The sequence below is a fragment of the Dermacentor andersoni genome, chromosome 1, assembly GCF_023375885.2.
Source record: "Dermacentor andersoni chromosome 1, qqDerAnde1_hic_scaffold, whole genome shotgun sequence".
NCBI lineage: Eukaryota > Metazoa > Arthropoda > Arachnida > Ixodida > Ixodidae > Dermacentor > Dermacentor andersoni.
In genome coordinates, this window is record NC_092814.1 from 392,066,354 (window position 1) to 392,082,329 (window position 15,976).

The 15,976-nt window shown below is 47.0% G+C and overlaps 1 protein-coding gene across 2 annotated transcripts in view; it reads right to left on the reverse strand.

Moving 5' to 3' along the window:
* The window catches only part of Mcad (Medium-chain acyl-CoA dehydrogenase), a 202,467-nt gene that overhangs the window by 116,197 nt on the left and 70,294 nt on the right, over nucleotides 1–15,976 (reverse strand). Inside the window, exon 5 of one of the 2 annotated variants that reach the window (XM_050168534.3) lies at nucleotides 3,478–3,578. The exons of the other annotated variant lie outside the window; for it this stretch is intronic. Within the exon in view, the coding sequence (XP_050024491.1) occupies nucleotides 3,478–3,578 (101 nt within the window). The remainder of the gene's footprint in view (nucleotides 1–3,477; nucleotides 3,579–15,976) is intronic. 2 annotated transcript variants of the gene reach the window in all.

Here is a 15,976-nt window from a genome sequence, read left to right on the forward strand (position 1 = left end):
GCACTGACGTTGTCAATTCCCTTTTGTGGTGATAGGTTTCGTGGCCCAAAAAAAAGAAAAAAGATCCATGCACTTTATCTACCCTAAGACAACAGCTATCACAGCTTGTCTCCAACTAACACCAAACACAATGTGTTACATCGGCCGGGGCGTGGCAGATAAGGAAGATAAGGAAGGATAAGGATCACGATGTTTTTCTTTATTTCCTTTATTTCGTTCTGGCTAACTGAGAGGGAGCCTGTACGAGGGTGCTGCGTTATGATGCGGGTGGGTGCGCAGTCATGTGGCACTCCCCATATTTCGCGGGGTTTATTTATCAGTTGGAAAAAAATGTACACAATTAGTATTTCGCTGAAAATGCCGCAATTAGATGTCCCTTGGCTGTGCCTACAAACCCTTCATTGACACTTTGATAATTAGGATAGTACGACTCGAGTTAGATAATTAATTACAATTACCTAATTAAATCTCAGTAACGAAAAAATTGGTGGCAGCTACTCCACTGTACTGGAAACAATATGCACTAGGTTTCCTTGGAGTAACACATTGCTCTTTCTTTTAAATCTTGGTGCATAATAGTTAATTGGGACACCCTGCACATATTTATAACCTTTGTATGCAAGTGACGATGCTTCCATCCCTAATAAATGTTGTAAATTATTAGAAATGTTTTTTTATTTCTTGAGTTGTTAGCATTGCTTACTGGAAAGAGGAGCAATACTGAGACACACATCATTCACGTGCATTTCACACGCCATATATAAAAGGCTCTGCCAAAGGGGTCACTGAAGTCTATAGTTTTCATGGTCAAAAAAGCATGCAAAGCAATTTGAAGCTAGGTGAACATACAGCAACACATTCATTCTCTAGGCATAGGCTGTCCACACCTTTAGAAATAATTTTTAATTGGCTAACACCATCTTTTTCAAAAATATAACATTTGTCCTTTGTGTATATTTAAATATATTGTGAATGTGCATGGTGTTTACAGTGTTAATTTAAAGCAATGAGGCAGCCGCCGCTAGTGCTTCTAATGCGCTTGTGTGTGTGTGTGCGTGTGCGTGCGTGCGGGTGGGGGATGGGGCTTCGGCATTGCCGAGGGGGGGGGGCTCAGCCCCCTTTCTTCCCCCCCCCCCCCCAGCAAACTCCGGAGGGGACTCGGGCCCCGGAGCCCCCCCGTAGTCGGCGCCTATGTGTGCACAAATTATTAAATGGAAAGCAGACGCTTGATGCACTGAGCCAGATGACCACAGAGCGTCCTTTTTCTGTGATGGGTCATCATCGTCATCAGCCTGGTTACGCCCACTGCAGGGCAAAAGCCTCTCCCATACTTCTCCAACAACCCCGGTCATGTACTAATTGTGGCCATGTCGTCCCTGCAAACTTCTTGATCTCATCCGCCCACTTAACTTTCTGCCGCCCCCTGCTACGCTTCCCTTCCCTTGGAATCCAGTCCGTAACCCTTAATGACCATCGGTTATCTTCCCTCCTCATTACGTGTCCTGCCCATGCCCATTTCTTTTTCTTGATTTCAACTAAGATATCATTAACTCGCGTTTGTTCCCTCACCCAATCTGCTCTTTTCTTATCCCTTAACGTCATACCAATCATTCTTCTTTCCATAGCTCGTTGCGTCGTCCTCAATTTAAGTAGAACCCTTTTCGTAAGCCTCCAGGTTTCTGTCCCGTACATGAGTACTGGTAAGACACAGCTGTTATAAACTTTTCTCATGAGGGATAATGGCAACCTACTGTTCATGATCTGATAATGCCTGCCAAACGCACCCCAACCCATTCTTATTCTTCTGATTATTTCAGTCTCATGATCCGGATCCGCCGTCACTACCTGTCCTAAGTAGATGTATTTCCTTACCACTTCCAGTGCCTCACTACCTCTTGTAAACTGCTGTTCCGTTCCGAGACTGTTAAACGTTACTTTAGTTTTCTGCAGATTAATTTTAAGACCCACCCTTCGGCTTTGCCTCTCCAGGTCAGTGAGCATGCATTGCAGTTGGTCCCCTGAGTTACTAAGCAAGGCAATATCATCAGCGAATCGCAAGTTAATAAGGTATTCTCCATTAACTCTTATCCCCAATTCTTGCCAATCCAGGTCTCTGAACACCTCCTGTAAACACACTGTGAATAGCATCGGAGAGATCGTATCTCCCTGCCCGACGCCTTTCTTTATTGGGATTTTGTTGCTTTCTTTATGGAGGACTACGGTGGCTGTGGAGCCGCTATAGATATCTTTCAGTATTTTTACATACTGATGATTTTTACATAATGATGTATTAAAATCAGTTATGCTTCAGCTTGTCTCACAGTAATGAAAAGCTACTTGTAGGAACCCAGTGATGTAATGTCTGCTGTTTTGCCATCAGTTGCGAGTTACTTTAATCAAGCTGATTAGCAACAGTGGTCAAATAAGGCACGTCTCAGGAGCTTGCTAGAAGTTGGATTGCACAACATTTTGACGGGACACACCTTCAAAATGTGCAATCCAACATATAGTATGCTATACCGACACGCAAATGTCTTCAATCTCAGGAGCCGACATGATTACAAGGGGATCTATCTTTGTCAGGGCTATTACAGACGCCCATAAGGATAAAGACGGGCAGCTTCTGCACACCGATATACACTACACTGTCAAGGTATACAATTTAGTAAAGCAATGAGCACGGCTACTTGGTGCACATTCATGACTGCATCATGATTGATCGTCCACTTTTTGTTCCTTATGTTATTCCATTATTTCTGCCACCAGTGTAACACTAAGCACAATACAATCATGAATGCATGCAATTTCAGTTTGACCGAGTTTGTGCACTGGCATGGAGACTCTTAACATCACTGCTTGGTTGATATTCAATGCTCTGTGGCACTTCTATCTAGTCTATTTTTCTGCCAATACAAGGTCTTGTACGCCTTGAAACAAACCTGTACTCACGTATATAAGCGCTTAGTCAAAACTGCAATGATGATCCAAAGAAAAGGGTTAAAACAATACAACTATACCACATTTGCCGTAATATCATTCGGCAAAAGGACTTTGGCTAGATATGGTTGCAACCCCCTCACCCCTTTTAAAAAAAGTGTGTTGATGTGTGCAGCAGTTCTGGTTCTGCATAAGATGCAGTTTGAAATGTCGCATTGTCTCATGTTCATTCAGTGAAACATGAATCTGTGGTACTACGAGGGCTGGATGGAGTTGGTGAAATTTTAGGACACTGCAGGCAACACACACTGGTGCACCAGTTTCCAGTGCAAACGAGTGGCACAGGTACAATAAGGGCAACAGCCTGCTGAGCACACACAAGGCCGTCTATGGTCAGCGCAAAGCTTATTCCAAGTTTTCTCTCGTCAACAGGAGACTTCACCTGCTTGGCTGGCACTGCTCTATGGACATGGCTAGACCATTGCTGCACAGCTTGTCACACACACTGCCTGTGATACGGGAATGCGCTGCACACATTACCCCAAGGTCTGTTGCTTCAAGAACGGTTTTGATGCCCGAGCAGCCGTATGCAACCTCCTCTGTCACCAGACAGTGGCTGAAGAGGCTTAGACCGGAGCCACCTGGCAGGAAAAAGAGGGCAGTCCTTCAAACACCGCAGGCATCTCAATTTTCTCAATCACACTACTTAGTATGGCCAGGGTGTCTAGCAAATTTCTTTTCTTAAATTCCCAGACTTTTCCAGGTTTTCTCCGACTTCCGCCAAGAAAATTCCATCACTAAAAAAAAAAAGAACCTTGTAAGAGAGAAACTGGTTTTTCAACACAATCTTCCTTTCAATATGTCCAAAAGATCGGGCAATCCAGAAGAAACAAAACTTGGGGGAAAATTTGTAGCTTACACCAGCAGCAGGGAAAATCTAATAGCCTCTTGCTGTGTCTTGCAGTTCAGAGCGATATCTACTCAGAAAGTGACAGACTCATGACAACCCTGAGTCAAGTATACCATGTACTGAGCAATTAACTATTCCTATCACACCTCAGGCATGTCTTAGATGACCAGTGCAATACCTACATCCTCCTCCTTAGCCCTATGCACTGACTAGTACATCTTCAACCAGCCTCTTCAAGCATAACTTGTTCACACTCCACTGACCCCAAACGCACACCTCAGGCAAACTTCAATAACACATTAGTTGTTTCGTGTGATGGTTTCAATAAGCTCACATTTCTTCCCTCACAACAACAAGGTGTGCTTTGGCTTTTTGAGCATTGGCAAGCTGATACAAAAGAATGTCGCCTCTTTATCATCAGGCCCCACCAATCTCTGCATCTTAAGAAGGGGGAATTGCCACTTAGACAAGGAGTGCGAGTTGGAGGACGTTTGAATTCAGTACCACGGCATGCAAACACATCTGATTGTAACGGACCGTCACTTTTATATGCAAACGGCCCCTGACTGGTTTCCTAAATGTGGTCTATGGTTGTTCTGTGCAAATTCAACTGGAAGCTTTACAGCAGCATGCAAGGTTTTCTTTACTTGCGCACTCTGCAATCACACAGGTGAATTTGTTGAGATTTCACTGCCAGCTAGCCGGACAGATGCTGAATATATATATTTCATATAAGCTGCTGCCAGTAAAGCATGCAAACATAATCTCTGCAGCTTACTCACAACATAGCGACAGTTGGGTTTGCAAAGATACGCAATACAACATCCAAACTTTTGAACATTTTTATGATTTTTGGTTAAGCAGAAGGTGATCAAGTAAACAATCGAATGAACTTTGTCAAGTAAAACAGAAAGGCAGCGATAAATGTTTTAGCAGTACATATATTATATTGCTGTCTGGCAAAAAGCTGCCGGTGTCATGCACACCTACCCACTAAAGTTTTACAGAGAAAACAATGACAAAACTCAAAATTTTTATTCCGTGCTTCAAGCATCCAGCCAACTGAAGAGTTCACTTTGCACTTAAAAGCCAACAACAAATAAATCTTAATTTGCCGAAAGTGGTTGTAAATCGGTAGCATAAACTATTGAAACAATCTTGACAAATCTGTACGACTGCTAATAATCTAATTTTCTCATTAGCAGCCTTAACATGGCACCTAAGCAGATAATCGGCACACCTAGTGGTTAACGGATATGATGTAGGCCTAAATACTAACACATCGCCACCACAATATTTTCAGTGCAGTACGGGCACACGCGGGCGGCGCCTTACACATTGAGGAGTCGTGCATGCTAGGTCACGCGTCACTTCCGGAAAGTGTTAATGGCAGTGTTTGTTTCAGTTTTACTATCAAAAATGTTCTCCTGAGATTTTTTAATGATACATCCGCTCCTGTTTCAAACATTGCACAGAGACTGCTATATATCTACACTATCTGGAAATAGGTTTTTACATGGTCAAACATTTTGTTGCAACGAGTCTGGGGCCTATGCAGTGTAGTACCTGTGCCAGGCATCAAGGCCACAAAAGACGGGCTTTTCATTTCTAAATTCTAAAAACTTGTGTGGGCAAGTCCAGTTAAAGTTATGTGGCTAGATTATCACTTACAACATTGTATGAGCAGATAGTGTCCAACGAGATCGAATGAAATGCCTTGCAGGGCATTAGAAATTTTGACCACCGTTATGGTCGGGCTCTATGAGACGCGCAATGATGCTGCAACAAAATTGAAATAGTACAGCGACTGTATACAAAGACCACTTACAAAGCAAAATTATTTTAAAGGTAAGGTGGCACTAAGTGAGCACACGTCTCCTCCTCCAGCCCGGCCACGGCTGGTCACATACGCGGCTCGCACGCCTTGTAAATAACCTGCGGCGGGTGCACAGCCTGGGCGAGATGACTGGTGGCGTCATGTGCGCTGTCTTTTTGCATGCCCAGTGTTGGATGTAGTGTCATCTGTAAGGGGTCTTGCAGGAGGACCGACCACCTCACACTTAGCGAGCCACTAGGTCAGCCGTCTAGCGCGCCACTGCGCGTGCGCTCAGGCCACCAAAGGGGGGCTGCCCATTTGGCAGAAACCATCTCCGGCAGCACGCCACACTGCACAACCCAGGCCGGCATGGGAATCAAAAGGCCACAGGCGAAACAGGGGCGCCGCTGGCATGTCACTGCAAGAGCAAAGGCTCCCTGCAACACACTGCTCAAACACGCACAAGCACTAGGGACCACTCTTTGGCTTAGCGTCTGGAAAGGATCAACACAAGGTACGCACTAGCCATATGTGCAAAGGAACCGTACGCGAGCTCATGTCTGACGCGCAAAGGGGCCGGCAGACGGGAGGAAAATGTGTACGTACGAGAGATCTCGCCCGCACTCGTGAAGCGGACAGCAGCCAGTCACCTGCTGGTGATGCGAGCGCCCCTCGCCAATAACCGCCGTGAGTGGAAAGGGGATAGGCGCTCGGACAACAGAACCAGTGAATGCCCGGGCAAAGGCGCTGGGGCATACCTCAATCCCCACATCCTCCTTTCCTTAATTACCCCCCCTACAAATCTGTTGAAGCAGCTGGTAGTGGCTTATGCACCAAAGACAACTGAGCCTGTCAAGCACTAGCTAAATCTTTACCTCAACCCAGCAGGTACTGATGTCACGTAGTAGTGACGGTGAAGAAAGCAGCAAAACTGGGAATGACGAAACTTGCGTTTTATTGGGCAAACCTGTGCCTTCAAAAACAGGCTACACTCAAAGAAATATGATAGCAGCGAACACAGTCGGCGATCAGCAAAAATCTGATCTGCCAGTCAAGCATGTCAGCTTTTATATTTGATGAGGCATCGAAGGTTCCAGAGTAATCGGAAGTGCCCGCGTGTCTTCCAGAAAGTTCTACACAAGTCACGTCGCAAACGCAATCAGATTACACAAGCTTCAGTGATGACAGATAGTAGACAGAACCATCGATAACATTAGAGAAATTCCCACACATGCGGGCGCGTCCTGCACTGAGTGATAACATTGGTTAGACGGTGAAAAGGCAGTTGGCCGGAAAAGATAAACAAGTACGTGTCAATATCGCATTCTGACATACAAACTAAGACACTTTCATGCACTGTAATAGAAAAACAAAGATAGTGGTAAACTAAAAAAGTAAACAATACACTCTATAACAGAAGAAAATGGTGCCGCAAAAGGAGGGAGAAATATTAACAAAACAGTCTGCTGCTCTTACGGGACAGTGTTACATTGCAGCGCTAGAGCCACCACGAGCCAGTGGTGGCGCTGTTCATGGCAGCAACAAGGGTACAAGAAGGCAACTAGTGACGAGAATTTGCCAGTGGCCAACGAGTCAGCTCGAACATGCTACGTGTATTAAATAAATGTCTACTTGTTCCTGTTCAGCTTGGTGTCTTCATATTAACTGGCGACAAAGATAGGATCACACAGCAAGTATGCCTAAACTGGAACCATTAACCGGAGAAGGCAGCCAGGAATGGGAAGAGTGTGTGGAGCATTTGGAACAGTTTTTTATTGCAAATGGCACTGCGGAAGACAAACGCAGAGCTCTGCTCTTGAGTGGCTGTGGGTGATCAACATACTGCTGCACAGGCTACTGGCAATGGAATGACTGTTGCAGGCTTCCCTAGCAAAAAGTTTGGAACTACTGTTGGTGCACCACTCTCTGAAACCGCTGGCTATCGTGCAGCGATATAATTTCTACAGCAGGTGACAGAAGAGCGGGGAGAGCGCAGAAAAGTTTTTGGCCACCCATCATCAGTTCGCCGACAAGTGCGAGTTCGGATCGGAGCTTGACACCAATTTGCGTGACTGCCTGGTGCACGAGATGTACGATGACACCTGCTGGAAGAAGCAGATTTGACGCTGGATAAGGCAGTGAAGACTGTGTCGGCAATGGAAGCTGTCGCACATGGCACCGAACAGATTACGGGCCAGGTTGGCGAGGCAGCAATAACTCACATAGTGTCAGCACTGGCACAGTGTTTTCGTTGTGGTGGGCCCCATCCAGAGATAATCTGCAGATGGATTGGGCAGCATTGTTTTAAATGCCAGCAACAAGGTCACCTTGCTCGGATGTGCCCGAAAAAGAATTCAGCAGTAAAGCAGAAAAGTGACTGCCACGCACGCCGTAGTCATCATTGCCGAAGGTGCCATGAAGGCTGTGCTAGAAGACTACGACTCAGATGCAGGCACTGTCGGGAACCTCTGGGTTTTAGAAATGGTGACATCGGCTGAAATGAACACGGTCACATCACATGAAACAGACGAGCAAAAGGTGCCACCCATTTTCGTTGAGGTTAGGATCCAGGAGAACCCTGTTAAAATGAAATTGGACACCGGTGGCATAGTTTCGGTCATTGATGAAATAGAGTTCAATAGCCATTTTCCTGACATCAGCATGGAGCCATCGGACCTCTAGTTGCAAGAATATTTTGGTCATCTTCGTCGGTTTCGGGCAAAGCGATGGTCAATGCGGAGTTCACGGGAAGAGAAGCAAAATTACCATTGTTCGTGGTGCCAGACGGCGCAACGGCTCTATTTGGGCGAAATTGGGCCAGAGCATTCACACGCCTTTGGTGCAGATGCACTAGCCAGTCATTAAGGCTGACTGTTTACTGGCGGTATTGGGACATTTGGGGGCGTACAGGCCAGCATAAAAATATCAGAAGGAGCATGGCCAATATTTTGCAGACTTCGCAATGTACTGTTTGCACTGCGCGATTTAGTAGCGGCAGAACTTCAGCGGCAGTGAAGACGGCAGTGAAGCGAGAGGGCATCCCGAGTCCTGTTCAGTCATCGGAAGGGGTGGCGCCCATTGTACCAGTGCTGAAAAAGGATGGTAGGGTCAGGATCTATGGCGATTTCAAACACACAGTCAGCAAGGCTACCATTACTGAGTGTACCTTGTACCAAAGCTGGAGGAAATGTGGGCGAAGTTAGCCAGGGGACAGACAATTTCGAAACAGGATCTGTGAAACACCTATCAGCAGATAATAATAATAATAATAATAGATAGAGTTAGATGCTGTGTCAAAAAAATTCATTGTTATCAAGACACAAAAAGGCCTTTTTCAATACAACAGGATGCCATTTGGCATGGCCTCAGCGCCAGCCATCTTTCAAAGGGAGATGGAAGAATTACGAAGTTGTGAAGGCACAGTGGTGTATTTTGATGATGTCCTTGTAACTGGATCCACTAGAGAAGAACACCAGCAGAACCTGGAGGTAGTGCGGAGCAAAATGCAGGAAGCCGGGTTGAAGCTGAAGTTTATTTATTTATTCAAGTACCTACATATCGCCCTGGTGGCCCATTACAGTACACTCTAAAACAAAATTACACCTTTTGGGTCTTATCTTGCCACACAACAATAAACGTCATCTCTCTTGTCCGCATTTCCTTCCTTTAACGCTGCAAGCCCGGTACTTCCCAGTAACGAATGGCATGCACGTTATCAGCATGACATAGGATTCCCGACAGGAAAGTAGCGGGCGCAGCATTTTCAAGAAAGAAAACCCAAGCAAGGCAGATGACGATTATTGCTGTGTGGCAGCTATACACCCCAAAGGGTGTACCTTTGTCTAAGAGTGTAGGGGGAAGGAGGGAAAATAAAGGAACACTTGACAGCACCAAAGTTGTAAACTGAATAAATACAGGCATAAAATACAGTGCCCTGATGGGCATTACAGTAAAGGGTGTGGCAAGGTAGACAAACACTTCATTGCGCCAAAGTAATAAATAAACACAAACAAGAAACACGGGCAATGAATCAGTGGGGAAAAAATATGAACAAGCTACACATACTGACTAAGCATATAGGAAAACCTTGCACGATCAGCAGCAGTTTCAACAATGTCAGGACGCAGTCGGTTCCACTCACTGATAGTGCGCAGAAAAAACAAGTTCTTATAAAGAACTTGTAAAAAGTAAAGTTGAGCAAGTGCTTGTTTTTCCAACCAAGTGTGGAATACCTTGGGCATGTCCTTGATGCCGAGGATTTGCGACCAACATCTGGAAAGGTTGAGGCAATTCTCAAGGCACCCGAGCCAAATAATGTCAAGGAATTACAAAGCTACTTGGGCCTGATAAATTTTTACCGAAGTTTTCTATCGAATGTGTCAACAACACTCCAGCCCTTGCATGTCTCTGTGTATCTTGTTTCTTTCTACGTCCTCGTTCAGTCGCGCTTATATACTCTATCATGGCCAATGTGTGTTAACCAAGTAAAATATCGTGCAGTGCCCAGGTTACACACAATGGAACTAATCGTAGAAGGCGGATAGGCATCCTGACAAATCACTCCATTCAGACAGCAGCAGTCTACACACAGGCAATGACTGCCATATTTCTTAGGCACCAACATAATTAGAGACGCCCAGGCGCTGCACGAGTGGTGAATAATGTCAGCCGATAGCACCTCGTCCAGCAAGCCATCAATCACCTGCCTCTTGGCCAGGCTGACAGACCAGGGGTTATACTTCAAAGGAAGCGCATCTCCAGTTTCGATCGCATGGCTTGCCAAATCAGTACAGCCAGGTAGATTGATGAAGAGCTCTTCATTGTGGTGTAACAGTGCCCACAATCGAACCTTCTGTGCATCATCCAAATGAACAGCACGGGTAGCCAGAGGATATGGTGCCTCTTCGTGCCTTGTCGCTCTGTCCCAATGGGGACTTTGAGCTGACAAGCGCATAGCACAGGGGCCTGCCCCTGAACCTTGTGCACAACACGGTTCATGCCGTGCCTCTTGTTCCCAAAGGGGACTGTGAGCGGACGAAGCGCACAGCTTGGGGGCTTGCCCCCGAACTCTGTGAGTGGCACATTCCTGACGCCCCATCAAGACAGGCAAGATTGGACGCTGGCAAGCTGATGAACAGCTTTAGCTGTATGAAAGGTCTGTCGCAATAACCACCATTCACAATGTCCACAGTGATCCCGGTTTTAAGGAGGAAGTCCCTTTCGAGAATCACCGGAACCCTAGGCCCTAGGAGTTGACCGAAATGCGTGCGTCTGATTCTCTCTCATCATCTGACAGTCGACCTTGGAGTGCCAGCCAAATGGGCCACGCCTTTTGCAAGATTATTCGTCATTTGGTAGTACTGCAAGCACACTGAGTGCTTCTGCAAGTGGGACAACACCTGTTTCGCCAAACAACGAAACACCTGCACCCGTGTCCAACAGCGCCGAAAATTCGCAGCCAACAATGGTTACTGGAATAAATGGCGCGTATGCACCAGCAACACAACCTGCTCGGTATGCCGAGGGGCAAGCAAAGGTTCGGCCACTCGTGCCTCCACGAACGACCTGCGCTCCCGTTTCCCAGCCTCACAGGAAGCCATGGCACGGTGCAATCCCTTATTGTGTGCCCTAGTTGTAGGCAGCGAAAACAGTGCACTCTGCTGCGGCCTCTTATGATGAAGCCGATCCACCTCTTAGGTGGATCGGCTTCAGCTCCCTGCCAGGGTCAGCTTGCCACTTGACCAAAGGGCCTGTGATAACGAGCGTCACTCTCTACGATGTATTGGGTTGAAGTGCTTCCCTTTGTAGATTTTCCGGGTGGTGGTGCTGTACAAGCTACCCGCCTCCCGTATGTGTAGGGGTCTAAGCATGAGCGGTCAGCTCCCAAGCCCACCCACTTACAGTCACAATGGCAGCTTGGCTGGGTTGTTGCTGAAGGGGAAAGGGCACAGGCCCTCCACACGCATAGCGCGGCTGAAGGGTCTCGCTATAAGGCGGTGGTGGGCAATAGGCGCATATGGCAAGAATGTCCCCTTGAATGCACTTTGCCTTGGTGGTGTTGCGACTCGGGGATCCAAGACGTGGGTCCACTTTTCTCGTGGAGGATTGAGTGAACGGGAGGCTGGGTCCGATATTCAGGACGTTGGACAAACACACGGGTATATATTTACATAATTACAAGAAAATGCAAAGTAAAACAGAGAAATGCAAAGAAATACAGAAAAGTTGATGATAAAGTGGTAGTCGCCGATCACTCCCGTCGTCCGTAGCTCCTTTTATGTCGTGTGTGATCATTGTTTAGTCACTTCCTCTAATCCGGTGCCAGGGGGTCAATGACATCAGGTCCCAACGATCCGGAGGTAGGTCGCCCTTTTCGCCGACGCTGATCGTACACTGAGAGGGTCATACTGAGCGGGTCATACTAAGCGGGTTATACTGAGCGCATCTCTGGCTTGGACAAGCCAGTTGATGCTGCTGACAGGCGACAGCCGTATCATTGCTAATTGCTGTAACCTTTCATGAACGAGGCACTCCCGCACTGGCCATAATTCATCCGTGTCGAGAACCATCCCGACGAGGCTGTCGACCCTTTCACCATAATCGTGAGAGCCGTGACCGAGGGGTGTCGCGGGGCGAATGGCCGATCACAACAGTGGGCAAATCCTCTAAATCTCGGAAGCAATCACCGTGCAGGTACATGGAAAGGGTCGGATGTGCCTGCCTGATCCTACATTCAATACGCTGCTCCTCACTTGGGGCTTTTTTGGGCTCAGCAATTAAGAAAAGGTCTTCCATCGTGCGTACGTACTTGTACTCCTGAAGCGACTTGCCAGGAGCTTGTGTACAGAGCGCAAGCTCTTGCCGCATCCTACTCTTCTAGTCGGCTGTCATTCACAGCCACCACTTGGGGCAGCTATACGTGAATTACTTACGCCACTCACAGTCAGCGTCGACAAAACAGGCGAGTGCTCAAAAGGTGCACACCTGGGCACCCCCGAATGTAGTCCAAAGGGAGACAGGTGAGCGAAATTCATTACTGCTGTGCTTTAATCCCCACAGGGGGCCGCAGCCGGCCACTGGTTTTGGCTGCTTATTGGCATAGTAGCCAGTGGGCTAAAGTCGGAGAGGGCTAAGGCCCCATTTCAGTGCTGCGCTCTGTAAACTCTAAAGGGAACCAATCGAGAGCGCTGCAACATCGCACTGCCCCTTGAATTCCCAAAGGAGCCGTGGCAGACGAATGTGCCCGTGTGCACCGTTCGGGGTAAAACAATGCTACTTCTCCAATGGGAGCTGGTACGTAGTGCCTTGTGTTGTCCCTACAGGGGCTGTGGCAGGTGAGGGTGCCAAGTCCACTGCTTAAGGGAGGCACTGGGCCCATTCTCAAGCAACATGGCGTCTGCTAGCACTAACACAGGACAAAGGTCACTATGCCTAGCAGACATAACATAGGGAGCCTGATTCGCGAAGGCGTACTGCCTCAGCTCATCATCATCATCATCATCAGCCTGGTTACGCCCACCGCAGGGCAAAGGCCTCTCCCATAATTTTCCAACTACCCCGGTCATGTACTAATTGTGGCCATGTTGTCCCTGCAAACTTCTTAATCTCATCCACCCACCTAACTTTCTGTCACCCCCTGCTGCGCTCCCCTTGAAATCCAGTCCTCTGGCAGCACCCAACACAGCACAAACGCCCAGTCTCGGGCCAACATGGGAGTTAAAGGGCTCCCCCGCGCCAAGGGCGAAAATATAAATAGCAGCGCCGCTAGCATGTTGCTGCGAAAGCAAAGGAAACCTGCCGCTTGGAAAAGTCCCCATGGCTATGCTGGTTGCACTTACAATAAACAATGGGCTCACTCACAAGAGCTTGGGCAATCTTCTTCGGCTTGGGCCTCCGATAACGGCGGCTCGGCGCAGTTCAACCATACGCAAGCACTAGGCACCGCTCTTCATCTTAGCATCCATAAATGATGAACACAATGTACGCGGTCGAAGTACAGTGAACCACAAAAGTTTACGTACCAGAGGATCTCATGAAATGTCGAATTTCCATGCACCCTGTAAATGTAGCCAGTAAAGCCAGACATCACTATGTTGTTCGCATATACTAGCAGCGGCTGGAAATGTAAACACCAGGCTCCATTGTGAGGCTGCTGAGATATTAAGCTTTTTCTCAGATTCCTTGGTCCGTAGAATTCCATGGGCGACTGTACGTGCAAAGGCACTGTATACGAGCTCATGCGTAAGTCACAAAGGGGCCAGTGGACGAGAGGAAAGTGTGTACTTACCCAGTGCTATCCCCGGAGAGATCTCGCCCACGCTCGCGACACAGACAGCGGCCAGCCACCCACCGGCGATGCGAGTGCCCCCCACCGCAAACCACCCCAAGTGGGGCGCCACCGCTGACAAACATCACGAGTGGAAAGGGAGAGGGATGACAGAACAGGCGAATGCCCACGCAAAGACGCCGGGGCATGCCTCAATACCCACAAATCTCATGCTTTGGAAGTGCAATAACCGAGAGGCAGTGCAAAGTGTTCCCTCCCCGCTGTCCAAGATCTTCATCATGCCAGCACTTTGACACCTAGCGTTTGCGGTCATCAAGCGAGACGTGCTCGTGTTTGCCTGTAAGTGCATGACATCATGCTTGTTAATTTATTTAGTAAGCGATGGTTTACTGCAATTTATATGGCCAATTAAAAACTACAAAACTTGCTTCGTGTAATTGTCTACTACTTCGCCATCTCTACCAATGCTTCGCCTTTCAGGTGAAACTTCCGTCTTTTTTTTTTCTACGCAAGAAGAATATTTTCCAAGTTGGGTCCCCAGCTGTTTCACCCACTGTCTGTGATCCACAGTACATCTTCAATACCTTGGCCTAGAGGGTAATTGCTGTGCTGGACAAGTAGGTTTCAATGCAATGCCACAAATTCTTCTTATTGTCACATTGTAGTGACAGTTTAGAACGCAGTAGCAAAAACTGAATCAAGAAACTAACTCTTCATTGGGCAAACCTGTACCCAGAAAAACAGGTTACACTCAAAGCACAACAATAGCTGCGAGCACAGCTGGCAATCAGCAAAATCTGATCTGCAGGTCAAGCGCGTCGGATTTTATACATGACTCCTCAAGGGTTCCAGCGTAATTGCTGATGCCCACGTGCATTCCAAAAAGTAATACACAATTCGTGTCACACATACAATCTGATTACTCAAAGTTCAACAAGGACATACATGACAGATAGAATCAATGATAACATTCAAGTTGCAAATCGTGAAGGCGCGTTGTGCCCTAAGCAATAACTTTCCATGTTAGCAGGTATAATCACGTTTCAACTAAGCTCATTTTACACTAAGTCACGTTTTACACGTTTTACAACTAAGCTCTACGAACTTATGCTGCAAGTGAGCCTTTCTTCGAGAAAGTGGACCTTTTCCAGTTGTGCAGCAGACACTCCCTAAATCACAACAGATCCGGTTTATGCCACATAGCGGCCTCGTGTTATCATCCTTTGGTCATTCAACGATTTACTGCTTGTGGAGAAGCAGACATCACAATTGCCCACATTTCCACTTTCATTCAAATAAATGCCTCACTCAGTCAATGAAGACACATTATTACAACCAGGTCTTAATAGTTAAACGAAGTGGATTGGCGCAGCAGTCACGACAACCCTGCTCTTTATGTCCGTGCAATGTACAGCCCCTTCCTCTACCGACAGTCTTTGCATGTTGATGCCCAATGTGTGTGACAGCACAACCCATTGAATTTGCAACAATAATTAGCTCTCTAGCTAATAACAGACTGCCCTTGTTGGCTACAATACAGCTACTTTTCCGCATCAAATTATATGAAAAATACTCCTTCGTGGTGAACTAAAACCATCAATTCGTTGTTGGAGTGCACACATTGCCCCAACCTAGGATCACCCCTACCACTATCAACACGCTTTTCTATAACATACAAGATGCTTCATGCCGTCTATAAACAACAGTACTGCGGTCAAATGTCCCACAAGTACATGCGGGGGCTAACTGTGTGCTTTCATGTAATTCATCACCCTCTGAGGTTCAAAGAGGTAAGTATACAAACAAGTCCCAAATGGTCGATGGCATATATTTATCACGCCGTCTGTATGTTTGAAAAATGCACAAATTTTTCAAGTCTGTTGCCCAGCAAGTGCTGCAAGAAATACAAGAAATTTTTTTTTGCTCTATAGTCTCTTGGCTTTCATTCCATTGCTTCTTTACATTGGCGTTTCAGTTACCGCTCACACATCCACACATATGCACGCACACGCTAGTTAGTTTTGGC